This window comes from Pseudorca crassidens, chromosome 6 (assembly GCF_039906515.1).
Source record: "Pseudorca crassidens isolate mPseCra1 chromosome 6, mPseCra1.hap1, whole genome shotgun sequence".
In the NCBI taxonomy this organism is placed as follows: domain Eukaryota; kingdom Metazoa; phylum Chordata; class Mammalia; order Artiodactyla; family Delphinidae; genus Pseudorca; species Pseudorca crassidens.
In genome coordinates, this window is record NC_090301.1 from 16,581,324 (window position 1) to 16,609,205 (window position 27,882).

General features: G+C 41.9%; 1 protein-coding gene across 3 annotated transcripts in view; it reads left to right on the top strand.

Annotated features, from left to right (window-relative positions):
• EPHA4 (EPH receptor A4) overlaps nucleotides 1–27,882 on the top strand; it is a 143,717-nt gene that overhangs the window by 61,012 nt on the left and 54,823 nt on the right. For all 3 annotated transcript variants that reach the window (XM_067740442.1, XM_067740441.1, XM_067740440.1), the window contains exons 4-5: nucleotides 1,726–1,881; nucleotides 19,422–19,760. In XM_067740442.1, the coding sequence (XP_067596543.1) occupies nucleotides 1,726–1,881; nucleotides 19,422–19,760 (495 nt within the window). The remainder of the gene's footprint in view (nucleotides 1–1,725; nucleotides 1,882–19,421; nucleotides 19,761–27,882) is intronic.

The window sequence follows — 27,882 nt, forward strand, 5'->3', positions numbered from 1 at the left end:
CATAAATCTCAGTCATAGTCATTGGAGCAACTTGTTTTTCTAAGATGCTGCGGTCCAGTGACAGACGAAAGCAAATAAGGGAGAGCTTGATCTCCGAGCGCTTTTATTGTCGGTGCTCCACACGCCATAAAGTTTTGGCTCGTTAAAGGGAATTCCATAAGCAACTTTAGTTAATAATGGTGAAGTAACTGCGCGCTTCTCTGGTGCTTCTGCTGAACTCCGTTTCCGCCTGCCGTTACCAGAGCATGATTAAGAAAATACCAACAGGATGTGCTGGACGGGGGAACAGACTTCAACTTGAAGCCATACAGATGCTTGATGGATGAGTAACGAGACAGGGAATGTGGCCATTTCTCCTCGGAGAATCACATAGTTCTGTGGATCTCTTTTTATCTACTGGTTTGAGTAAAATCTGCTGGCGCGGTTGGTCTCTTGCGGTGGTCACGCTGATGGAAAAGGCCCTTCTCCCAGCTGATATTTTTGATAATTTAGAAATACCCGAAGTGTGTGATAAATGGAGAAAATTGAGAGGGAATCATACTGGAAAGATTGTGGGTAACTGTAACATTTTTATCGTACCTCTGGTCTCATAAAATAACTTTATTTTTAATGGCCTTGTCACTGTGGGTTTAATATGGATGGTGTCAGTCAATTTTTATTTGAGGTTGAGACAGATTTGGGAGGTGATCTTGAAGGGCATAGGGGAGAAAAAAAGGGAGAGAAAGACGCTATTAATTATTATTTATAGTGAGATTTCCCAGAATTATTGAGTCTTTCCACATTAGTCAAAGCGGTCCTCGGTGTCAGTGTGATGTTAGATGAGGTCATGGAAAGCGTGTCAGGTGCATAAGGAACTATATGGCCCTGGCCCATGTTCTCTCTCCACCAGCCACTTGGGCTGTGTGTGCAGAGGGAGGGCGGTGTTGGAAAAATGGAGGAAGAGGGAAACATGAGGGTTTTATGAATTTGAAAATGAACGCCAATATCTGCCAATCTTGAAAAAAAATCTGAACATATTATATTCCAGAATCTACCGTGGGTAGTTTTATATTATTTTCCCCTGAAATCATGATCCATGTCTTACCAACTCTTTTCTTTTATGCTTGGTTGCTTCTGTTGGTCTTTCACTTTGGTTCTCTCTGTAGCTGAGCGTAATTAGGAAATAATCACCTACCAATTTTTTGTTGGCGCTGGGATACACTTCCAGCTATTTGGGTCAAAACCATGCTGTCAGATTCCATAGCATGGGGCCAAGAGTACAGGCTTTGGGGGCCGAGCACTTGCAGTCAAAGCTGGTCCCTGACATTTACCAGATGCATGGTCTGGTGCCGACAGTTTACCGCTCAAAGCTGGTATTCCTCATTTCCAAGGTAAGACTAGTAACAGTGCCTGTGGAAAGGGGGCGCCGTAAGGATCAAACGGCATCATGCATATAAGCACGTAGGAAGCGCTGGGTGAACTTCAGCTGTGCTTTTATTGACACAACCGGTTTTAAGAAATTTTTTTTCCACAGGGCTTTGCCACCTGACCGTAATGTTAATGGCTCTTAAAGAGTGACTGTTATCAACAAATGTTTTGGGTTGTTTTACCTGCATCTCAAACCAGATGCTCACTAGTGATTAGCAAAAATGTCTCCTTTCTTCTGAATCAAGGAGGTAACATTTCACTTTGCTATGTTATCAGGGGTTTATGTTGTTTTTTTTTTTTTTTTCTGCTTTCCTTTAGCTTGCAAAATTGGATATTACAAGGCCCTGTCCACGGACGCCAGCTGTGCCAAGTGTCCACCACACAGCTATTCTGTCTGGGAAGGGGCCACGTCGTGCACCTGTGACCGAGGCTTTTTCAGAGCCGACAGCGATGCTGCCTCCATGCCCTGCACCCGTAAGTTGTACGCTCATCTCCCGTTTCTTAGATGCCAACAGCTTTCATTTCCACCTAGCAGGGCACTGCTAGGCCTTCTCCCAGGATAACCATGCAGGGCGCAAATGAAATGAAACATGCATCTTTTCTCAGTCAGAGCAGGGGCAATCCTTAGGGAAAGAAAGGCTCTTTCTCACTGAGTTTGTCGCCTTCAAGATGCACAGCTGCCAACAGACGACTTGGTGGAGCAGAGATTGAACATTCAGGGGTTGTCTGACACAGTGTAATTAGAGCTGAGAATGGAATTTATAAACGGCTTTACCGTTTCATCTAGGACTCCTGGGGAAGAGTGACAGCTGCAAGGGAAACAGGTATAGGATGGGATCACATGTGGGCAAGTGGTTTCAGTTCTGTGCACAGATGTCATAGCTTGCAATGTCATTACCTTCTTCCTTCTTTCCTCAGAGTTTTGTGTTCATAACATTTAGACCCGGATCCTAATAAATGCTTGTTTAATGATAGACACTGAACACATGCTGGGTTAAGGAATGGGTGGGGTTGGCACCTCGGTATGCAGGGGAATAGAGAACTCCTTTCTCACACTTTACGTGGACAGTGTTACCGGGGGTTGACATTCCTTTCATGCATACTCTGGGATTCATAGACCCTGCAGTGGCTATGACCTTGACCAGAGCAGGGAGTGGTGGGCCCGGGTATTCCACCCCTGTGTTCTCATTGACTGAGACTGTGTTTGGAGGGACAGAGCTGAGTGGCCAGGCACAGGGGCTTTCCACAGGTTTTGGCTTTGTCTCGCAGCCCACCATTTAGTACCCAAACGACTGCTTAGCCTTTTAAGTTTCAGTCTCCTCATCTGTAGAATGGTCTAATAATAGTACCTCCCTCATGGTTGTTGCTACTCAGTCCACTCATGTTATTTACATACTATGTAAATTGTATAAAATCATGCTACTTGGCAGATGTTAGCTTTTACTGTCATCAGGACTTTCATTATTTTGTTCCTTAACTACCGTACATTCCATCTTGGCTGGCCTGTAAACATCACTGCAGATAGCAGGTTGTTTTTCTGGTTTGGAGTCAGTTGGGTCAGCTGGGGGGCCATTGTCTAGCCCAGTCAAAGACCACCTTTAAAAGGAGTGAGCGGAGAGGGCTTCCCTGGTGGTGCAGTGGTTGAGAGTCCGCCTGCTGATGCAGGGGACGCGGGTTCGTGCCCCGGTCTGGGAAGATCCCACATGCCGCGGAGCAGCTGGGCCCGTGAGCCATGGCCGCTGAGCCTGCGCGTCCGGAGCCTGTGCTCCGCAACGGGAGAGGCCACAACAGTGAGAGGCCTGCGTACTGCAAAAACAAAACAAAAACGAAAAGCAAAACAACAACCAAAAAAAGGAGTGAGCGGAGAAACGTCAGGGCCATCCCAAATTTGTACTGAAATTGCTGTACCCTCCGGAGTTCATTTCATAACCAGAGAGGATAATAATTATTGTCATAATAACTACAACAACCATTTTATCATTATACCAGGTGATGCATTAGGCACTTTTGATTAACTTATCATAGGGCTCATATGATAACAATCTACGAGATGGACATTATCTTTATTTTAGAGATGAGGTAACTACCAGCTCAGAGATGTTAGGGGTCGTGACCAGGACTACAGCCCAGCTTGGTGATGGTGCTGCAAGACCAGAAGCCTCACACAGTTTCTATTTATTGGGGGGCACTCTTGCCCTCTTCCTTAGCTCATGCACAAATTTTCAGAGGGAAGGAGTATATTAGGGCCAGGCTTAGTTGTAAACATAACTGGACGAAGATTTCCTCATCTTCTTTTTCTGTTCCTTCCATAGACTAAGTACTTTCTCTGGATGCCACGTATATTTGATATGCTCAAGTCCAGCCCGTTTCTTTTCCAATCTAAATATTCTTCTCTTATGTTCCATTGTGTGCAATTAGTTTAATAATAAACTCTCCTCCTCTGTCCACACCCACTACCAACATTTCTCCAGTTGAGATTTTAGGGCATAATAGCAAGCTCAGAGGGAAATATAGTGGGACGACAGTGTGATAATTGCCCTCAATTTGCATCATGCAGTCCAACACCTATATTCCACACGGAGAAGTCTTCTCCAGGCTGGGGCTTGATTGTGAACCTCATAAAATTCACCTGTGATGGCAAGGCAACCTGGCTTTTTCTCCCAGGTATTTTTAGTCTTATGATTCTGATCTGTTATCTAGCGTTCTAGGGGGCCACAGGCCAATCACTTAATTCTTGCAGCTTGCCGTGTGGGAGCTTAGGGAGACCCCAAAGGTTGCCACATGCCTGAGTTACTGGTATGTTTACCATATGTGTAAAAGTGGTTTCTGAACCCTTGGAGTTGTATGTTTCTGTAGGAGTAAATTATTAGCTTTACCCTGACTACGCCAATGAGAGAAAGAAAATATTGATTTTAGCCTATGGTTAGACCTGAAAGTTTAACATGAAAGTAACTTTTGCATTTTTCAGGGATTGTTTTCAAGAGAGGTGGCTTTTTGTGCCATTGATAAGAGACCCATGAAAATACCAAAGCAATATGTGATCCTTAACACTCTCCTAACAAGATCATTGCATTTATTGTATCTCTCTGACTCTGAGTTAAGAGGAAACACAGTGCTGATGTTAATACCACACACTTGAGAGGCTATTTAATCTCTCCAAGCCTCAGTTTACTGATCTATAAAATGGGGTTCTCACTATCTACCTGTGAGGTGGTTTTAAGAATTAAACAAGAAGGGACTTCCTGGTGGTCCAGTGGTTAAGACTCCGTGCTCCCAGTGCAGGAGGTCTGGGTTCGATCCCTGATCAGGGAACTAGATCCTGCATGCTGCAACTAAAAAAGCCCACATGCCTCAACTAAAGATCCCACACGTGGCAATGAAGATCCTGCGTGCTGCAACTAAGACCCAGAGCAGCCAAATAAATAAATAAATATTTTTAAAAAAGAAGAAGAAGAATTAAACAAGAAGATATTTGCAAAGGTCTGGCACATGGTAGGGATATAACGAATGTTTGTTCTCTTCTGTTATCCCCGGCTGGTCACTTCCTTCCCCAAATGACCTCCACAGCAGACAGCCAGTGCATCTCACTGCCCCTCTAAAGGGATTGTCTCACTTGACTACGTGATTAAATTACCAGTGGCTGTACTGTACTCCAGAAGCTCTGGGGGTAGGACTGAGGCATCAGTATTTTCAAAAGTTGCCCCCATAATTCTACTGTACAGACAAGGTTGAGACCACTTCTCTACAGAGTTGAATTTTTAAGTTTTATTTTTTAATTTAGTAAATATTAACTACACAAGACTCTTTAAGACCTCTTTGAGATAGGGGTAATCTGGGAGGTGACCATATTTTGCTAACAGATAGACTAGTAAATTAAACAAAAGAATTAGAATCTATTCTAGCCTACGGCTCTCCTTTTAGATTTCTTCCATCCTGGTGAATACAGTGGACCTGCATTGTCCAAGACGGTAGCCACGAGGCACACGTGACTGTTTTAATGGCCACATTTCAGGGCTCAACAGCCACATGTGGCTAGCGGTGACCATACTGAACAGCACTGCTATAGAATATTTCTATGATCACAGAAAGTTCCATTGGACAGTGCGGTGGTAGATTTTTCAATAGAGAAGACAGTGGGAGTTTCTCAGAGAACCCCTTGATCAAATAACCCAGAAAATGAAGCCCTTCCCCCTCGCCCCGCCCCCAGCTTTATCGGCTTCTCCTGACAAGATGTGGGGATGGAAAGGAACATAAACATCAGGGATCCTTTCAAAGTGATTCCAGCCTCTAATCAGTTCTTCCCAGTTGGTTAAGCCAGGTGACAAACCCAATCCCCTTGTGCTGACAGCCATGATAATCAGGGACTTCTTTGTTCATTATGCTGTCTTTAACCCCAACATTCTTATGCAGCCCTGAGTTTAGTGATCGCTCACTGTGACGGCACACTAATGAAGAAATAAAACACACTCTCTGAGACTCATTCTTCTGGCCAAAGAGAGACTCTGCTCCACTGGCTTGTAAAATCAGGTTTTTGTTCACTTGGAGAACGATTAGACCCGGAATACAAGCAGCATTGGCTAATTTAGAAGGAAACACCTAAGAAGTTCTTCACACCGTCGACATTGCTGGAGAACTTCAGAGAATTTAATGGAGAATAAACTTTATCTCTAGGAGGACTTCGGATGGAGCTTCTGGTTAGGTTAGGTTAGCATAAACTGCTGTGAGTTAGATAGGCAGTTTTCAATGGAGGCATCATGTGAACGTTTTCAAGAAAATAATCTGTACCTGTTAGAATAGAGAGTAAGAACAATGCTTCTTAAACGTGAGTGTGCGTAGAATCACGCGAAAGACACCTAGGGATTGGTAGGAGATATCAGGCTTGACATTCTGCATTTTTAACAAGTCCCCAGATGCTGCTGGTCTGTGGACCACTTTTAGCCAGTAGGAATTTAGAGCCTCCCTGATGGATCGCATGTGATGGGAGACCCTCTCTTCTGTCCTTGTCACTTTCAAGCCATTTCTTCAGCTCATTGATGACTCTAGAGAGAGATTTCAAGTGTTCTGAACATTCTCCCTTAATGGAAATCGAGTACTTCATTTGTCTCCCAGATGAAGAAAATCCAACCTGGTTTGGAGTTGCATAATCAAACACAGGCACTGTGGAGTCTCTACAATGTTACTAGGTTACAGCCAAAGAGTGGAAATGTCAGTGTTCCCTTTAGGCACAGACATCAGTCAAGAGAGTCAACAGGGTTTTTGGAGACGTTGCCAGCAAGGCAGACACGCAGGCCTCCATACATACAAGGATGCCATCTAAGCTGATTAAGGGATTTTGCTTTCATGAACCATTTCTTAGAAGAAATGTCAATGTGATTTAAAAAAAATGGAGTATAGTTGATTTACAGTGTTTTAGGTGTGCAGCAAAGTGATTCAGTTATATATGTGTGTGTGTGTATTCCTTTTCAGATTCTTTTCCGTTAGAGGTTATTATGAGATATTGAATATAGTTTCCTGTGCTATACAGTAGGTCCCTGTTTATCTATTTTATGTATAGTAGTGTGTATCTGTTAATCCCAAATTCCCAATTTATCCCTCTCCCCTCCTTTGCCCTTTGGTAAACAGTTTGTTTTCTATGTCTGTGAGTCTATTTCTGTGTTGTAAATAAGTTCATTTGTATCATTTTTTTAAGATTCCACATATAAGTGATATTATATGATGTTTGTCTTTCTCTGACTTACTTCACTTAGTATGATAATCTCTAGGTCCATCCATGTTGCTACAAATAGCATTTCAGTCTTTTTATGACTGAGTAATATTCCACTGAATATATGTACCATATCTTCTTTATCCATTCATCTATGGATGGACATTTATGTTGCTTCCATATCTTGGCTACTGTGAATAGTGCTGCTGTGAACGTGGGGAGCACATATCTTTATGACTTAGAGATTCGTCCTTTCTGGATATATGCCCAGGAGTGGGATTGCTGCATCATACAGGAACTCTATTTTTAGTTTTTTAAGGAGTCCCCATACTGTTCTCCATAGTGGCTTCACCAATTTACGTTTCCCCCAACAGTGTAGGAGGGTTCTTTTTTCGCCACACCCGCTCCAGCATTTATTATTTGTAGACATTTTAGTGATGGCCATTCCGACCGGTCAGTGTGATTTTTATCAATGAAATCAATGTCCTTTAACTCTGATGATCACCAACGCTTCTCCAGATCTCTTTCCCCTTCCTTTACCTCTCCTTGTAGTCGGGGAACGTAGTCTGGTGATCAGCAGTGCTGGGAGACCTTGAAGCCTTAGTCATTCAGTTGCTCGTTCAATGATTCTAGTCGGTGTTCTTTTCCCCCTTTGGAAGACAGAACCAGTATTACATTTAAGGTAACTTTCCAATCCTTCATTGTGTTTCAAAATGTACTGGAAAAAATGCCTTGTGAAAAAGCAAATTGGCTTTGTGTATCTGGAAAGAAAGAACTGATTTGTTATTTTGCCTCTTCTACTTCTGAGCACCATTACGGTGCTCTGTACTTTTCAATTGGAAATCTGTCCTTGTGCTGTTGGGTCCTCTTTGTTTAACTTGTTTGATGAAACTTATTAGAGCCTCATGATTGGGGGCACTCTGTAAATAAGAGATTATTATTTTAGATTGCCAACTTGAAGGGCCTTCACGAATCTGTCTGTAAGTAAACGGCCTTGAATAATTCAGTCAGCTATGCCAAACAAACAAAGAATGATTGATTGATACTTAGATGTGGCTAAAATATTCCAAAATTGCAGCTTTTAAGACAATTTGTACTGGAGGAGCTCAGTGCTAATGAGGGCAAATTTACCAAGATCTGTGACGAAAGGTCCTGATTTGAGGAGAGCTTTCTGCAGGTTTAGGTTATCAAGAAATTGAAACAGCCTAGCTCCAAACAGCAAAGCATCACTTACTTTGTCTTTACATTTGCCTTTTCTAATTGAATTTATCGCACCACTGTATTTCCTCTAGAAAATGTATTGTTTTAAAATTACCATTTCAGTTCTATTACTCAAAGCCCTCCCTTCTAATGCTTTCTGACAGTTATCCACATAATGAACCATAATGAAATGATGAGCAATCTTCAGTGGAAACCCGATGTGGATCCCAGTGGTGCTGTGTGACTGCGTTGTTAACATTTGAATGCAAATTAAAATAACATCGTCCTTACTTGTTTCCAAGGTCAGGAGAAGAGAGAGACTTTTTTCTTTTTTTTTTTTTCCGCGGTACGCAGGCCTCTCACTGTTGTGGCCTCTCCCCGTTGCGGAGAAAAGGCTCCGGACACGCAGGCTCAGCGGCCATTGCTCACGGGCCCAGCCGCTCCGCGGCATGTGGGATCCTCCCGGACCGGGGCACAAACCCGTGTCCCCTGCATCAGCAGGCGGACTCTCAACCACTGTGACACCAGGGAAGCCCTTTTTTCATTTTTTAAGTGCTTTAATTTTGGAAATCTCATATCCATTTTCCAACAAGCCCTTGAAGGTTCCACTGATGTTCATCTCTGCCCCAAAGACTTACATGCTTAACAGTCCAGCTAAGGGATTTTGGAAGGGATGTCTAACAGGAGACTTTGATGTTATAAACCACAGGATAAAAAGGTAGCTATCGGTTTCAAGTACACTACATTTCTTCCCCACCCAAAAGCATATTTCTTTTTGCCTTGGAACTGCAAGTAACTAATAATATAATGATGGAAGGGAGGACGTTCTGTGAAATTGATCAATGAGAGTGTAATTGGCTCTGGTGACAGACTAGTTAGTGGAAGAATGAGAATAAAGGCCAAAGATTCCTAAAGTTTTGTTCACGAAAGTGTTTCAGAAGATCCATTGGTTGATCCCTAACCACTTCACATTTTATTGTCTATGTTATCAATCCTTTTTTGAGAACATACTTTTATGAAAATTCTTGAATCTAAGGTTTGGTTATTTCATGTGATTTATAAAATTTGCAATATTAGAGTGTAGTTTCATACTGCATTCCATAGGACAAAAACTCAATTGGGACACCAACTCCCCCTTTTCCAGAACATGTGACGTAGTTTTTAAGGCAGAACATACGGTCCCACTGCCTGTTAAGCCAGCTGATAGGCCACCAAATGTGCCTGTCCTCTGGACCATGAAAACTGATCAAAACAACCAAAGCCATTTTCATGATTCAGATGCAGCCTTCCACCCATTCCATTTTTAAGCTGCATCTTTAGTTAGATCTCTAGTTCAAGGTCTGACATCAGTTAGTGAGTAAACCACATCCTTGTTTCTTCCTTTTAAGTTATCTTTCAGCCTTTTGACTGTGAATAGAAACAATTACCTCTAAAGAACCCAAGTGCATGATTCTTGTCTAAAGACAATTAAGGATATAAGGGGAAAAAAGCATCAAGTGTGCTTAATGGAAAGCACTAGACAGACCCCAGGCTGATCACTTGCCGTTTGGTAAAATTTTAAAAGTTCTAAGGTATTCAATAAAGATCAGATATCAGCTCACTGAGTTATTTTTCAAAAATGCTACTTTAACCTCAGCATTATCCTCCAACCTTATTCTAGCTTTATATAGATAAGCAGTCCAATGTGGACATTTTATCGGGATTAATAGTGCAATGTGGATTCAGCCGAAACATGCATATGTTTGAGGAACACGAATGTGTGCCCAAGTGAAAGACTTGACTCTTCTGCCAGCGTCATTTAGCCAGGGTATTACAATTTTTCCACCACCATGAATAATTAAGAATGGCTTGTTACCACCCGAGCCCCGTCATCTCTGGATAGCACTTTTGACACGACTCATGGAAGTCCTACAGTGGCTGTGCACAGCATGCTTCTGTGAAACAAGGTCAATTAGACACTTTCCTGAGATCCCCTGGGGTGAGAAGTGGATGCCCTCTCTGCTATCAGCATTTTGATTTTCCTGTCATAGCTGACTCTTGCTCTACATGCCGTCTACAGCTCGGCAGAAGATGGACTGAGGGGAGAGGCCTGTTGCATAGATAGAATTGCCCCCCACCCTCCCGTGACCTTCCACCCGGGAAAGCATCTTTAACAAAAACTCCTACTCTTGAGTGGAATGTAGGAACCAGGCAGAGAGAACAGAGCACCATCTGGGAGGTAACGCCAGCGAACTTCAGCCTGAAGGGCAGGGCAGCCAGGAGAAATGTGAGAACACTCCAGCTGGGTCCACAAAGAATCCGTAGATATGCTTCATTTTTCCTTTGAATTGTCCGTATCTCTGGGAAGGGGGTCGTTTTAGCCTTTGAATCAGGCTTTCTGATCCTATCTTCGCACATATCGGCTATGTGAATTTGGGTGAGTTGCTTCACTTTTCATATCTTAGTTTTTGGTCATCAGATTGCTTGGGGTAACAAGTACTGTTCTGACAGATTTTATTATGGGGCTTAAATGAGATAAAGGATGAAAAAGGACTTGGCAAGAGATGAATTCACAGGCTAGCTAATTCTAAAGCAAAATACTTAGAAATTTCTTTAAAAAATTACTTTTCGTGGTCTTCCATATTGTAACTTCTTCATGGATAACTGAGAGTTAACTGTATAAAGCACTTCAGCCATAAACTAGTCATCTTAAAATAAAGAAACTCCAACTGCAATTAACCTAGTAAAGAAAAGACAGATGGTTCCTGGGTGTAGAATAGGAAAAATAGATATACCGAAAAAGTAGGTGGTAGCAAACTTTCAGCAAGGAGTTACCTCTACAGGAAACCAAGAATTTTTCGTGACAGTACTAAGTGATTGATGTGTTGGAATGGTTCTGTTTTTTAATCATGGGCAGTTCTGCTTTGACTCTATTCGTTGTTAAAAACATAAACTGCCGCTATAAAAGGTTACGCGCTGTGCATACATCTTGGAAGAGGTGTCCCAGCAGCAGTCTCCGTGTAAACTCACCCACAGCAGCAAAGTCTGAGAGAAGGCAATTAGTAGTGACACGTATATAACTGTCAGGGGGGATGCATGGGCTTTGTTTCAGAGTCAAAACTTACACACCCCAACTGTTTATTCTGCCTTATAACCTGTCTTTCAGCTGGAGAGAGATTAACAAAGGCTTATCTGAAGGGTTAGAGGGTTTTACAGCTAAGGCACTGAAGTATTATTGACAGTCCAAAAGTTGTACATGATTAATGAAGCCTTACGAAATGGAACTCAAGACCCGAGGTGCCTCTTCCTCGGAAGCTCTGTCTTGTCCTGGTTGCCTCGGCATTTTAGTAGCATGACAGTAGCGCTTCAAGAAATTGATCATTTAAGAATTATGTTTCTGCCCATGCTCTGGGGGAATGTTTCTTCCATATCCAGAATTAATTTCATGGCACAGGCATTGAATTTTAAAATGGTGATTAAAAATCAGCTAAGTATTAAAAGTGTGTGATAGCTTTGGAAGCTGCTTTATACTTGAGCCTGGCTACTTTGGTTTCCTAGCAGCTATCTCCTAGCCCTGGTTGCAGACTTTTTTTTTTAAAGCTTTTAGCATGTAATTGCCGTTTTTTCCTCCCCCGTCACCTTTGCCTTTTGCGATGTGATATACCGAAGTGCTGTGGCTGTGATGCTTCTGAGGGGTGAGCTGGACTGGGCTTAAAGGATCATCCTTCCTTCACTTGTTCAGCAGATACTTAGGAAACATCTACTGCACCTTTGGCATTTTTCTAAGGGCTGGAAGATGCTCATAAACCGGAAAAGAGAAAAGATTCCTGTTCTCATAGAGCTTCTGTTTTCATGGGAATAATAAACAAGATAATGTAAAATTCTCACAAGAAAGAAAAAACAAAGATCATGAGACAGGGTTAAAATAGAGGAAAGGGAAGATTTCACTTAGCCGAGAGTGGTCAGGTGAGATTTGAGCTGAGACACGCCCCCCAGGGGGCGGGGGAGGCGGGGAGGGGGCTGCTCTTGAAGAAGCCAGGGGACAATTCCAGGCACAACTACCAAGTCTGAAGAATTTGAGTTGCAGGTTTCAAGTTTTACTGACAATGTGAGTTTTAAACTTGACTTATTTTGACCCTTTGGTCCTGGAGTCTGCTAGCACTTCAGTTGTTTTAAGTAACAGAAATTTCAGGTTCATGCGGCACATTTCACTTTGTGTCCATGTAGATTTAAACCCTTTGGCAGAACCTACTTTTAAATGCGTTTCTCAAAGCGGGTTTCCATCATTTGCTGAAATTTCAGTTACTTGCTCTAAGAATAAAGAAGTGAATTTTACCTGACTTGTGACTTTGGCATGGGGTACATAAGGTGCAATTATCCTGACCTAGGCTTTCCATGGGGTGGTTTATAACAAACACCCAAGTTCACAATGGAGGTGTTTTTGACTTTGGATTGACCGTTGGCTGATCCTTTTTGAACCATTTTATTAAGCCTCCTACAGATCTCATGTGTATTTGTAAAACATCAGGTTGTCCTAAATGGGCTACTTTAAATCCTGGCATAAGCCATCAAGTATGTTTTCTAAATTACTCAGGAATTACACTTTCGTCTAATACATGGGAGGGAAGAATTATGATTTGTGGAATTACTGGAATTTTCTTTGATGCTTGGAATATTGCCCTTGTTAAATGTCACATTCATTTAATTTCTCTAGATAGTGTGTGGTTCATTTCTGAAAGCTTGTCTTTTCCCAGAGGAAAGCACATGATAGGTTAAGGAAGATCAAGATTTCTTTTATGATGTAACAGGATATGACGCGATAGTCCTTTGCTTCTGCTGTAACTTGGCTACAGTTTCTTGGGGACTTCATACTGTCAAACTCCTGTCAACTGAATGCAAGTTGACATCCCACTAGAAAATAATAATTACCCGTTGTAGCACCTTCCACCAGTACCTGCTGTGCGATACAGAAAGTCTTTCACACCCGTGAAGCAAATGGATGTTCATTAAATTTATCCACGGTGGCAAGAAATACAGAGGCCATTTCTGTCAGAGCAATGAGAAACCCAAAACATAGGCCATAATATTTTCTGTATTTTATTCCTTGCTTAATCAAAGAAAGTAGGTGTAACTCGGACTTCAGAAGCCAGAGTTGTTACCTGACCTGTATAAGTGTGTAAATCAGGGGTGTGATCTCCTTAGATTAGTTCAGAGTATGCTTGAAGTCCCTAGAATTATGTGGAAAATTACGAGTCATCATCTTTATGGGAAGAGAGTGCTTCGCTCCTATCAAAGTCCCTGTAGCAGAGCTTGGGAAACTATGGTCTGAGGGTCAAATTCAGCTGCCCTTGTTTTTGCAAATGAAATTTTCTTGGGACACAGTCATATGCATTTGTTTAGGTATTGTCTTTGATTGCTTTCAAGGTACCATGCAGAGTTGAACAGTTGCTAGAGAGACCATATAGCCCATAAAGGCTAAAATATTGACTATCTGACCCTTTACAGAGGTTTGTTGAATGTTGTTCTAAAGGGTTAGTAAGTTAAGGGTTATTGCCTTTGACTTCTGGTTCTAGTAGTTAAGCTATTACCCATGCCACTAAATTATGTTAAAAATGTGAAAGGCATTCTAAACATGAGAACTTTAAAATAGTTTAGCACGCTAGCCCCATTCTTTGATGCAGGAAGAGACAACCTTAGGCTTATATGTGAATATCAAGCAGGTTTTACAAATAAAACCAAAAATGTAAAGGAAGGATATTTATTATCCCCTTAAATATACTTCAGTATTTGATTGATTTGTATTTTAAAATGTCTTAATTTTGCTCATAAAAGTAAAATTAAAACCATACTTCTATAAAGGCTAATAAGGAAAAGGCCCATGAAACCGTTAAAGTTAACTGTCTTCAGAGATAAAGTTTTCCAGAGCTTCATGCCTGAAGAAATCATTCCCTGAAGTCAAGATGGAGGAAGAAAAGTCATAATAACCAATCCCAAATTAACAAAACTTCAATTGATAGAGCCCACATTCTGAATTTCCAGCCATACTGGCTGGTTGTGGAGCTAGAAAAACAAGAGAGGAAAGAGTACTTGCCCTTCCGTCCTCCTGATGCTCACATGGTCCATATTTAACTTCCTTTAGTCTCTTCCTTCCCCCTTTGATTTCCTGCCCCTTCCTTCAACTATCCAGGAGAGTATCAAAATGAATCCGAATATTTCTTTTTCCTCCCTCCTCTAGAGCAGGTGACAAATACTGGACACAATAAATATTTGTTGAGTAATTAAATGATTCCATAGTCCCTCCTAACAGAAGAAACCACCTCTATATGATACATAGCCCTCCCTACTTGTTCCAAAGTATTTTTAAAATGTAGAAAAGAAGAACTTGAATTAAACTAGCTACTCTGAGATACTCGTTTACAGGGCTTAATGGTAATGAATCAGTATGTGAAAAGCTGGCTAGTACAGCCTTATCTCAGAGAAGCTTGTATTAATTAACAGGCTTAAAATAACACTGTAGGTAGATGGGCAGAAGATGCATTAGAGGACCTTGTTAGTTTTCCATCCAGTCATTCGTGACTCCTCAAAAGTTTATTGAGCTTGCTCTGAACTAGGAATCATAGGAGATACTGGGAAATGAGGAAGACATCAATTCTTCTCTTGAGGAGCACACAGACTGTGATAAAAACAGATATGTACTGGGTGTCTGATTAGCAAGACCCCTTTACATGTTCCAAACAGAGTAGGAAATAGAAATAATGCCCTGAAATATGGAATAATCTCATAAGCAGGATTACTGCCAGTCCTACATTGAGGCTAGTAGTGGGCAGTTTGGGAAGACATAAAACCTTATAATTCACAATGACCTGCAGCTACCTGATGTTGGTGTATGCTTGGTACATACTATGTCAATATGGAGACTAGAAAATTAACTGGTACGATTATCCCTATTAGTTATAAATCTCATATTTGAAATTGGAGACATTTAGAGGTAGGCATATTTCTGATGAGAAAGGCAAGCATTTGTCAGAAATTTAATTGTTCCTAAGTATCTAGATATGATGCTATTACCGAACCAAGCTTGGGCCTGCTCACCTGACCTGCGGCAAAACCAATCTACTGACACAAGGTTGTGGTGAAGGAAAGTACAGCATTTATTGCCAGGCCCCAAGTGAGGAGAATGGACAGCTAATGCTCAAAAGACTGGAACTCTCTGATGACTTTCAGGGAAGGGTTTCTAAAGACAGTGTGAGGGAGAGAGTCTCAAGGTATGTGATCAGCTCATGCTCAATTCTCTGATTGGTTGATGGTGAGGTAACAGGGTGATGTTTTGGGAATCTCAGTCATGGACCTTCTGGTTCCAACTGGCCTGGGGTCTAGTGCTTGTGTCAGCATGCAGTTAGCTTCTTTTACCTGATGGGGGTTTTAGTATCTACAGAACAAGTCAAGGTTATGGTTCAGGATATTAACTGTAGCCCTTGAGGAGGAATTAAAGGTCCTTGACTTTGTTTTATGGCTAAACTATTATTATTTTGTCTCGCTTGACTGTTTTCCTTTGTTTCTGCATATTCTCACTTCCCTGATTAAATTTGCTCTTTGGAACTCGGGGAAGGCCTAGGAGGCTAAAGCTTTTCCACACACAAGAGAGAGGGGCCATGGGGATCTGTCCCCAGGAAGGCCCTACAGAGTCCTGCTGGGTTTCAATACTTTAAAAAAAGAGTTAAGTTTTTTTCCTTCTGGATGCCTTGTGTTTATTGAGAAAACTCAGTGTTACTCATGTTGCCTGTATTATTCTCTTTAGTCCTCTCTACAGGTAATTATTTTAAGATGCTGCCGTTAAGTATGACCGTTGGGCCCAGATTGACTTGGCTGTATTAAAGGCCATGCTGTTTTTTTCATTTTCTTGAGAAGAGGATACTTTCTTTTCTGAGGAAGAGATGGCCCTTCCCTAGACATGGAAACACACCTGATGTGTTTACCATCTTTTAATTGGCAAAGTTTTTTTGAAAAGGAAAAACTCAATACAACCACCATTGTGATTTTAATTTATAAAGCAAGTGTGCTTTCCCAGGTTTATGCAGAGGCCAAAATAATCCTCTACTAGGTGCACACTCCTATTATTCCTTCCCCCTACCTCAATTCTCTGGCTATAGTCCAATGTGTAAGCTGCTGCTGTGCCCCCATGTAACCATCACTCCTTATGGCAACAAAACATAACACATACGCAGTACAAGTCACCAAACCATTCCTGGAGGCAGCATTGAACTTGAACTTGCTTAGTTCTCTGTCTTCCGTTGAGCATTTGCCCCAGGGTAGATTCTTTAAGAATCACTGACCCAAGGAAGAAGGCTATTCCGCACTGCGTCTTGTTTTAATGCCAGCCCTCCATTTTGAAACCCTACAGCATCTTTGTATTTTTTTTTCACGTAGCAGCGTTGTATCTCTGAGTCCTGTGACCATTTAGTTTTCTGCTCCATTTCTTCTCTGTTTAGACACTGCCATGCCCCGTCCTACATACTAATTACTGACTTTTTGCTTCTGTGCTTGATTCATTGTGTCACATTTTCCCATGTGAAAGTGGACTAGGAACCTTGGCAAGGAGGTTAATGCATTTGAGAGTCACTCTTATTTAACCCTGAAAGTCACAGCAAAATAAGAACCAGTGGCTTGACTCATTTTATGAACCAAGCTGTGGTCAACTTCAGCGACAGACTAGCAATCAATTTCACTATGATGGAAAGAAACACGTACAGAATTTGAACAGGATTGAAGATACACCTTCCCTTTTCCTATCTTTACCTCTCAAACTTTGGCTGAAGCTACGGATTTTGTTGTTATTTTACCTTTAATGTGGAAATAACCCCAGAGTGTGGGAGTTAGTACTTTGGGATTTTAGTTGGACTTTGTCACTAATTAGGTTGCGTGAACTTTCAGTATTGTCAACTCTGCTTTCTGGCTCTCAATTTCCTCATCTATAAAATAAGACTATTTAGCCAAATGATCTTTAACATCTTATCTGGCTCTAGGAGTCTGTGATTTCAAATAGCTCTAATCATTTATTCAAAAAAACATTTACTTGATCCTGTTGTTTTCCATTACTCTACTAAGGACCATAGATATAAATTTGGAATCTAAACAAGAAGGAAATTTGTGCTTCCTTTCTGAGGACCTCTGTGGGGGCAATCTTACCTTTAACACAAATTTTACAGCACTGTCTTTCCTTTAAGGTTCTCAGGATGGGGACCAGGTCTTAACATTAAGAGAGAGAGGTTGTCGGTAATTAGTCTCCCAGGGAGATTGGGAGGTCCTGCTTACCTTGTTAAAATAGAGGCTTCGGGCTTCCCTGGTGGCTCAGTGGTTGAGAGTCCACCTGCCGATGCAGGGGACACGGGTTCGTGCCCCGGTCCAGGAAGATCCCAGATGCCGCGGAGCGGCTGGGCCCGTGAGCCATGACCCCGGAGCCTGCGCGTCCGGAGCCTGTGCTCCGGGAGAGGCCACATCGCTGTTGTGGGAGAGGGCACAACAGTGAGAGGCCTGCGTACCGCAAAAATAAATAAATAAATAAAGGCTTCAATTAAGTTGTATAAAGAGAAAAGGAGAGTGAATTACCCTTATTCAATATTATTACCAAAATCCTTTAGCCATTCATCACTGTGAACTAAGTAATAAATACTGAACATGACTCCTTATTCATAAAAGTTACCTCTTCCAATTCTCTGGCAATGGCTAGTCTGGAACAGTATATTCCGTTATGGTTGACTAGGTAAAGCTTCTCCTGACCTCATGCGGGCTTCTGGTTAACCTCCTTTTTCTGGGGAACATGGACACATTTCCCTAAAAGCAGTCATTACAAATATATTAGAAGTAGAATAGAAACAATAAGCAAGAAGCCTCAGATTGTCACTGAAACTTGCTTTGGCTCTTTTCTTGGAACACCAAATTGGGAAAGAGGAAAGAAAAGAGAGAACCTTCCAATTGTTGCAGTGAGTCAATACTTTTTCCTAGAGTGCAGCAGGTATCTTTTAGACCTTTGGAATCAGCTCAGACTAGGAAAATTCCCCCTTTTCTGTTTCACCCTGATTCTTCTCCCTGAAGACAGTTTGTGTCACAACATCTTGGCATAGAGACTAATCTACAGCAAGAATCGAGGTGGTTCATCGTGAGTCTGTGGTCTTATTTATTGTTACTATTTTTAAACCAACCATTTATGTTGTTTGCAATCAGTTCTGTTTCAAAACAGCCACTGCCACCAGACATATTTTGGAAACCTTTGATGTCAGTGGAAACGTGTATCATAAGAAGAGCCTGGTGCAGCCCTGGTCGGTTGAAGGACAGGACATGGGGTCTTAGGAGTCTTTGCACAATCCCTGCCCTGGAGTTGAGATTTCTCAACAACTGTACCTTCGACATCTCTGCAACCAGGTTAAACCAGTTCCTACTTAATTACCCATAAACAGCTTAACTTTCAACTGCCATGTCACACTGAAGAGGCACATCTATACAGTGCAGTTATTTTTACTCCATATTGGTGACGCACTGTACTTAGGAATCATCATTTATCTTCAGGAGTGGTATATAACTATTAATTTACCAGAGTCCCACAACAGCCCTGGGAATTAGAAACACATTCGTATACCCATCTTTCAGATGATTAGATTAAGACTAGATAAGTTATGAGAAAAAAAGCCTGGCCACTTCAGATGGAAAGTCAGGCTCGGAGCCCATTTGATATAGAGCTGTTTCAAGTCTCACAGTGGCAGTCAATGCTACATTTGTTTGTTCAGGAAGGAGAATGACACTCACACATACAGCCTTCAATCATATTGCTCTTTTTTTTTTTTAATTTTTTTGGCTGCATGGCTTGTGGGATCTTAATTCCCCAACCAGGGACCAAACATGTGTCCGCTGCAGGGGAAGCATGGACTCCTAAACCCTGGACCACCAGGGAATTCCCTATCATGTTGCTCTTTTAAAAGATTTTTGCTGGCTTGATTTGCTTTTGGCTTTCTTTGCCAAACAGGACCGTCTTGCTTCTTGTAGCTGCAGAGAAGAATATAAGCTCCAAGAGATTCCAGAGGCTAGTTTCAGTTCTTGATGTGATAGTATGTTTTGTTTTGTTTCTTTCTTTTTCCAGGTCCACCATCTGCTCCTCTAAACTTGATTTCAAATGTCAACGAGACTTCAGTGAACTTGGAATGGAGCAGTCCTCAGAACACGGGTGGCCGCCAGGATATTTCCTACAACGTCGTGTGCAAGAAATGTGGACCAGGTGACTCCAGCAAGTGCCGACCCTGCGGAAGTGGGGTCCACTACACCCCGCAGCAGAACGGACTGAAGTCCACCAAGGTCTCCATCACTGACCTCCTGGCTCATACCAACTACACGTTTGAAATCTGGGCAGTGAATGGCGTATCCAAGTATAACCCTAGCCCAGACCAATCTGTGTCCGTCACTGTGACCACCAACCAAGCAGGTAGGGATTGGCTCCACTTTACCGTCTATCTAAACATTTCTGGAGAAAGAGCTTGTGTTGATATCCATGAAGGATGCTAAAGTTCTCCAGTTGAAGAAGAACTACAGAGATCTAATCGTAAACCTGTGAGCTGCAGTATAATACAAAAGATACTTAGAAGGATGTTTATTCATTCAGCAGATATTTTTTTGGATACCAACTGTGTAACATGCATTGTACTAGGTGGTGGAGATTAAATGAAGGCTAAGACAGTGTCTGGTTGAAAACAGATGACATTGGGTTGGGTCATTCCATGCTAGACTTCTCTTGTAAGGGATGCGTCTTGGCCGTTTTAATCACAAGGTCATGGTCACATATCAGCACATTTACATATTATTTAGGAATATAAAGTTGATTTTTACCAACACAGAGTGCTATATTGGCATTTGCTGTATTTTCCAACAACAGCATTAGTGGATGTAGTTTTGATCTTGTTTTTTTATTTTAAAAATTAAAAAATAACTGACACGGGTCTTTACTGGAATCACCAGGTGGTGAGCCTGTGAATGATGAATGGTTTAATGGGTAGCTTGCTCTGTGTGGTTGACAAAATGTTCCTTCAAACACATGCTACTTTTGTAGCCACTTTCATAGTTAAATTCACACTTGACAGGTGGAGGAGGAGAGTTAATTTGCCTTGTTTCCTGCATCACTTTCCTCTTCTAATTCAGATGACTGGAAAGCATTTTCTGTTCATGGAGAGTTTCTGCTGCGGTAATTGCAGAACTGTTATCCAATCTTGAATATCAGGTATTCCAAAGTGTGAATTAGAATCTAGATTTCTAGGCTCTGCTCCTGACCCACTTACTCCCATTCTTCCCCCAAAGAAGTTTCCACACTTTCTCATGATAATTTTCCATTCTGGATTTCTACCACATGTTTCACATTGCCACCTCCGTGTTATTTATTTCTGGGGATTTAAAGGGGAGGAGGAAAAAAGGACTGTGGTTTATCCTTTTGTGAAGCTCTTAAGAACAATCCACTTCATCAGAAAAGGATCATAAATTGCCAACAGTCCTATCGCCTCTTAGTGCACTGCTCCCTTAGATGAGAGTTTCAGTAAGTGCACTCAATAGTTAAGTAAAATATGTCTGTACGGATTGACTCCATAGTGAGAAGTATTCCAGTATCCCAATCCAAAGTCATTCTTTTTCCACTTTTCCCTGAACTCTCTAGAATAAATAAAAAGTTAAGACTGAGGGAAGATTTTGCATTGGTGCTAGACTGACAGATCTTCCCAGAAGGTAGTTTAAGTCACACAGATGTGACCAGTCTTTAAAAATATGTGGTGTGAACAGATCCTCTTGTTATGTTTTTGCCTTTTATTTCTGCACTTCTAGGATGTGAACACTGTTGTGGTCATCGCTTTTATTTCTCTACAAAGGCTAGTATGATTTAGGAGGTTTTGGGGGTTTTTTTAAATTATTTTTTTAATCGATTTATTTAATTAATTAATTAATCTATTTTTGGCTGCTTTGGGTCTTCGTTGCTGCGCGTGGGCTTCTCACTGCGGTTGCTTCCCTTGTTGTGGAGCATGGACTCTAGGCTTCAGTAGTTGTGGCACACGGGCTCAGCAGTTGTGGCTCATGGCTGTAGAGCGCAGGCTCAGTAGTTGTGGCGCACGGGCTCAGTTGCTCCGCGGCATGTGGGATCTTCCCGGACCAGGGCTCGAACCTGTGTCCCCTGTATTGGCAGGCAGATTCCTAATCACTGCGCCACCAGGGAAGCTCAATTTAGGAGGTTTTGATAGCATCACAAGGACTCTGTGAATGCCAGCTTTTTATTAGTTGTCTTTTGGAAGAAGGCAGGAAATATTGCACATAGGTCCTGGGAAACCTAGGATGTTGAGTGTCTCTGAGTTACAGGGAGCCAAGAAGGTGCAGAGTGGTCTTTGCACCCCTAGAGAATCTGGTTTATGATTCAATCAATATTCTTATGTTCAGCTCCCCTGTATTCTTCCGGCTATCCTCCAGTACATCACTACTTTGTGTTCTTAATGGAATTAAAACTAGGAATGGACCTTTGAAGCCTCAGCTGTACAAGGTGAAGTCATTCTCTTTGGCAGAGGGTAGCCTCTGGGAGATGTGCTGAGGACAGGCTTGGCTCCCACAGATTTTGTGGGGAGACTTCTCTGACTCTGTATATTTAAAGATTTAAGCCCCAAGGGACTATGTCAACCCCTACCAAGCCAGAAGGCACAAAGAACACAAGGAAGACAGGCCAGAAATCCTCCAGAAGAAGAAACTGTGCAAAAACATTATGCCTGGGAAGGAAACAAAGTCAAAGTTTTATTTAAAAAGTAGGTGTAATTCTTCTAGATCTAGAGAAATGGTGGACAGGGAATTCCTCTGACACAATGAGGTTTTCTCTGACACGGCGAGCAGTCCTGCCAGGAGGTTTGCTGAATAGGACAAAATTCCAGCTCCTTATTTTAATTTTCGTAAAGGGTAATGCTGGGAAGCTGTTCAAAATTAAAAATAAATCTTTCAATAAGGAGACCTCCTATGTGGCCAGCCAGAAGGCCCCTGCTTAGCAGAGGGTCGTGTGTGTGCACAGTGCCGTCTCATTATCCCACAGTGATTTGGAGTTCACTAATTCAAAATCATCGGGATGGTTTATCTTTGACTAACAAACCTTTTCTTCATAGTAGTGCAGATTAATAATGGAGGCCAAAATTCTGGATGGATGTAGCAACCATAAACTCTATCAAAGTTCCCCTACACATATTTACGTACACACAATTATATTCTAATTGCTGCTGTTCTGATCATTTCATTAAATTAAATTCCTTAGGGACCTCTAGAGGCAATGATGTCTCACTCTATAAGGAATACATAGAATAAATGAATGTTAGCTTTAACCACCTGGAGGCCACCAAGTTTCATGGCTCTGCATTTTTGCTCTGTTTTCACAGGGTCCTTTCTCTCACCGGTGGTAACGTATTTAAAAACAAACACAAAACCTAGAATTCCTGGTTTTATCATCACCACCTCTGAGACCGTCACAGCTGAACAGCACCGTGAAGGTGAAACTCACCTAAGCTCGTATCAGAGCCAGCACTTGAACTTGGGGAGAATCCTGCCCCCGAAAGGAGAAAGTTGCTTTCTTTTAAAAGTATGAGATACTTAATAGCATTCCTGTAGTCAGCTTGGCATCTCCCCATTTGTGAGACCAGACTCTGAGTATCTGAGCCTGGAGATGGGGTCTAACTGGGCTTTGATCATGCAGTGGGATGTGGTGTGAATGGGCCAGTGTTCTCACGTGGTTATTTAAACCATTCTAACCCCAATCTTACAGTTGGTGTCTTAAGGAGCTAATAACACCCTTCTCCTCCCCTCCTGAGTTCAAACCCAACTGACACAGAAGACAAGACAAAGCGAGCTCAGAGTGCCAGCTTTATTGCCGAAAGCTGATGAAAGGATGTCAGCTTTGTATCTATAGCCAAAAGGGCTGGATACGGTGACACGGCCCCAGTGTCGCCCAGGGACAGTGTAACCCAGCTGGCTGACTGCAGGCTCCTTCCCAGGACAGAGCCTGCTCTGCTCAGGTCACCCGAATGTCTACGAGTTCTCCCAGATCCTCTTCCTAAGCCTCCACCCGCACCCCAGGCCAAGAGCATGAAGTAGAGGCGAGGAGAAGGCAAGGATGGGGAGGCTTCAGCAGAAGTAGCCCCAGAGGAAAACATCGGACAAGGAAAAGGGATGTTCTCCCTACACTTACTTTCCTCCATTGCAGTCCAAACGGAACAAAATGAGAATCCCTTGAAAACTCTTTCTCCTTCCTCCATCTTCCATCTTTTGTTTTGGAAGAGATGGTGTTTGTTCCGTCTTTTGTTTAGGAAGAGATGGTTTTGATGCTTATGAAAAATGAATAAGCAGACCGCTGGGTGATTTGTTTTCTAGATGACTTTCCTTCAGTTTACTTTTACTTAAGTGGACCATCTCAAGGAAATGAATGCAGGATGTGTGTCTAGGAGAGAGAAATGCTGTATAAATGAAACAGCGTTTTCCTGACCAAGCAACAAAACTGTGACTTTTTGCTAAAAATGCTGTGATGGCAGCCAGCAGTAGACCTTAATATCACCGAACCAGTTTTCACTCTGCACCCCCAAACCTCCCCCAACACCTGTCTCCCAGCTCTGGGGCTGGACCGAACTCTAGGTTCTTTTGTTTGTTTTAAATCGTGATGAACCCCTATGGCTGATATTCTCTACTTACCCCAAGGTGCACCCAGGACAACTATAACATTTTGACTTTTACTTTGCATATGGTGCTGTTCTAGATGCTTTACAATGAAATACGTCTGATCGTCTCTCTTTAGCACGGATGTCATGTCCTAGTGACAAAACATCTTTAACACGCTGGGTTTGGACAAGTTCAGATATTCAGTGGGTTACATAATTATTTGAACCTAGCTAATCTCTAAGATCTTTTCCAATTTTAAAATTCTATGATTCCAGGAATATACCCATGAGCAATGAAGTATGGGCTTGAAGGAGGGTTTCATTTCCATATGTTGTTCAGAAACTGGCTCTTAAGGCAATTCCAAGAGTGGGAAAACCTTCCAAAAATGCTTCAGCAGAATTATCAGAATGCATCTGAATCCTGCCTCTGCTCCATCCTTTCAAGCTGTTCTTCTAGGCTAGGTGTTCCACACCCCTCCCCAAACATTAGGCCACATTGGGTGACATTTTTTGGTTGTCAAAACTAGGAGGATGGGGAGTGCTATTGCATCTACTGGGTCAGTCTAGGGATGCTGCTAAACATCGTAGAACGCACAGGACGGCCCCACGACAAAGTATCTGGTCTGAAAAGTCCATAGCGCCAAGATGGAGGAACTCTGCTCTAGTGCCATGCTGGAAAACCAGATTTTATGACTTCATAGCAATGCCCACCTTCTCAGAGTTCCGTCCCCCAACCTGTCTTTATTTGGTTCCATCGCTCCATGCTGGGAACACAGGGCTCACAGCACTATTCTCAGAGGATAGACAGTTATAAAAGGCCCTCTGGGGCCTCTTGTGAAGAATCCTAGTTGCTTTGTCATCAGATGAATTGGTGCTGCTTGTCAGACTGGCCTTGTTCCCTAGGATGGACCATTAAGAAAACTGCAAGAAAAAAAGAAAAGGAAAGAAAACTGCAAGAAAATACCACATTGACGATAAAGTGGCAGGAACCTCATTGTAATGCCACTGCACAGCACAGATATTCAATACCCGTCTGTTGATTAACACATTTATTTACAGTAAAAACAGTCAGTGAATGTTCTTTGTCAAGTAGTGATAAAGTTAATAAAACCAAAATAATGAGAAGAGAAAAGAAAATAACTAAGTACAAGAGGCATTCTGTCTTTTATTACTCAACTGGTAAGTTCCCATTCTCTTTCTTGGCTGTCTTTTAATTAGACATATTATGTTATTTGAGTGGGATAATGGGGAACGGTGGGAATTCTCATCCCCACTGGGTATAATTGCTACTTGTCTTCTAGATGGTAAGAGGACAGCTTCAAGGAGATGTTGGAAGAAAGGGAAACATCTTAGAGCAATTGTGTTAAGCAGTGCGCTCCAGGCATGGTAGAGTGGGGCAGGTTCGGTGGAGTCTGAAGCTTAGACAACTTTTGTGTGATTTCAGGAAAAGACCTACAAATCTACACATATCAGATGAAGAATCAAGCTTTGGAAAGGGCCCAGGCAAGCTTCCTTAGCTTCAATATATAAGATCCTGCCTCTTAGTTTTATGAGACCATTGTGTAATTATGCCTAACAGTGCAAAGAAACAGGAAGAAAGTAGAGATTGCAAGAAGTCCAGGTTGGCTTAATAGGAAAGGTGATGTAGTGCAAGGGTCAGACTGGAGTGGTTCTGGCCCGTAGCTGGTGGGGAGGGACAGCGCTGGATGGACCTCAGGTGTGGTTTGAGATCCAATTAACACGCAGAAAGCACAAGCAGAATGGTAACAGGTTGCTAAACCCAAATGAGATGTGAAGGATCTGGATTTCCTATAAGCTTAAACAGGAAGGAGCAGATCGAGGAACTATCTGTTGATATTTTTTGAGGGACAAATATCTGGCTTCTGTTAGTGCTTTAGAGCAGGGGTTGGCAAACCAGAGCCCAAATCCTGATCCCCTGCTTTGAAACCCCCTAAGAATGTTTTTTTCTATTTCTAAAGGGCTGAAAATAATCAAAAAATAATATTTTGTGAGATTTGGAAATTAAATGTCAGTGTCTGTAAAGAAGTTTTATTGGAACAAAGGCCCACTTATCTGTGTGTATGTGTTGCCTAAGACTGCTTTCCCAGAACCACAGCAGAGGTGAGTTCCTTTGGCAGAGTTGCCTGCACAGCAGACATATTCACCATCTAGATCTCTCCAGAAAAAGTTTGCCATTCCCTGCTCTGGAGTACTAAATCAAAAGAGGGTGACACTGCAGCAGGCAACTCTGCCTCTGTAAAGCAAAAGCAGGCATAGACAATATGTAAACGGGCGTGGCTGTGTCCCAATAAAACGTTACTTACAAAATCAGGCCCTGGGCCAGAGCCAGTCCTTGAGCTGGGAGGTAACTGGCTTTAGGGTCCATGTTCTTAACCATTACCCACATCACATCAGCCTATTTAATCCTCACAAGTTTATAGTGAAGATCAAATGTGAAATCACATGCCCAGCTTCTAGCAGGTATCCAATTAACATTGCCTTAAAAAAAGTTTAAACTCAGTATTTGGAAATCTTACTTCAAATTGTTACCCCTCTAGTTGGAAGGTACCAAAGAGAAGAGGTTGAAATGCTGGTGTCATTTGTCAGAAACTACTCCGGCAAAGGATGGCATGGATTGACATTTAGGTTCATCTCACATTGGAAACAATTTTGGTATTTAGCAAGACAGCTTCTTTCTAGAGGTTTTGACTCTATGAACAAGATTTCACAAAAATAATTAGGATTTCAAACAGGCCTTGACTTTCTTGTACCACAGATCTTTTCCCAATGACATCAGGTTTTTTTTTTTTTAACGTCTTTATTGGAGTATAATTGCTTTACAATGACGTGTTAGTTTCTGCTGTATAACACTCAGGTTTAAATATAGAATGTGGCACATGCTGGAGGGACTGTTCTGAGGGGGCAGTGTTCCGGTTCTCTTGAAAACATGCATTCTTAGCACTGCTGTATGGTTCCTAGATACTGGCAGCATTTTTTAAAATAATCATCTGTGCTGCTTTTTAAGGTTGCTTCCTCACTGAGATGATGTCTCGTTTGCCTTTGATCTCAAAAAAGTGATGCTTTTTTTTTCTTACTCCTAAGAAATGTAAAGGAAAAACACATGATGAAACTAGTGAAGTCTTTAAGTCAGAAATCTTTCTAAAGACACATTTTAAAATTCTTCAAACAAATTGTAAGCAATTCCATTGAGAAATTTTGCTGAAAAGTTGTTTGTACATCCTCAACGGTTGGTATGCAATCGTTAGGACCTCTAAGGTGGAAGCTGGTTGGAGAGTCCTTTCTGTGCCGGGGTCATTATAGGCCTAAACAAGCACACAGTGGGCTTCAGAGAAGCCAGGCTGTGGTTTTCTCATTAACAGCTCTGATCCAGCCATGGGCTCCTGGTTTAATTTCGTAATGCCTAGGAAATATACATTTTAAAAATATGCAGTACAATTTTTTTTTTTTTTAAAGAGAACCGTCTCTTGATTCTAACTTTATACATAAAATAATTTCATGCCTGTGGAATCTTGTTGCCACCCCGATAATTATGACGCATGCTCACTAATTATGATCACGATGAAGAATAAAATAAACCGGTAGATAGACAACGGTACAGCTTCTTGTGCGTGGCACCAGGGTCCAAGAATTTGTATTCAGAGTGGGTGCCACAAGTCCTGGTGGGGAAAAAAAATAAAAAGCCTTCCAAAAGAACCTACTAAGTTATCCAGCTTCAAGGCTGACTGAACAGCACGGACAAATAGTATGTCTGTAGAGCCTAGTGGTAATTACTGCATATACGTAGAAAGTGGGTTGCATTTTTAAAGAGGTGAATATTTCACTCTAAGAAAATGAAAGTTTTATTTACACACGCAGAACTGAGAGCGCTATTCTTCCTGA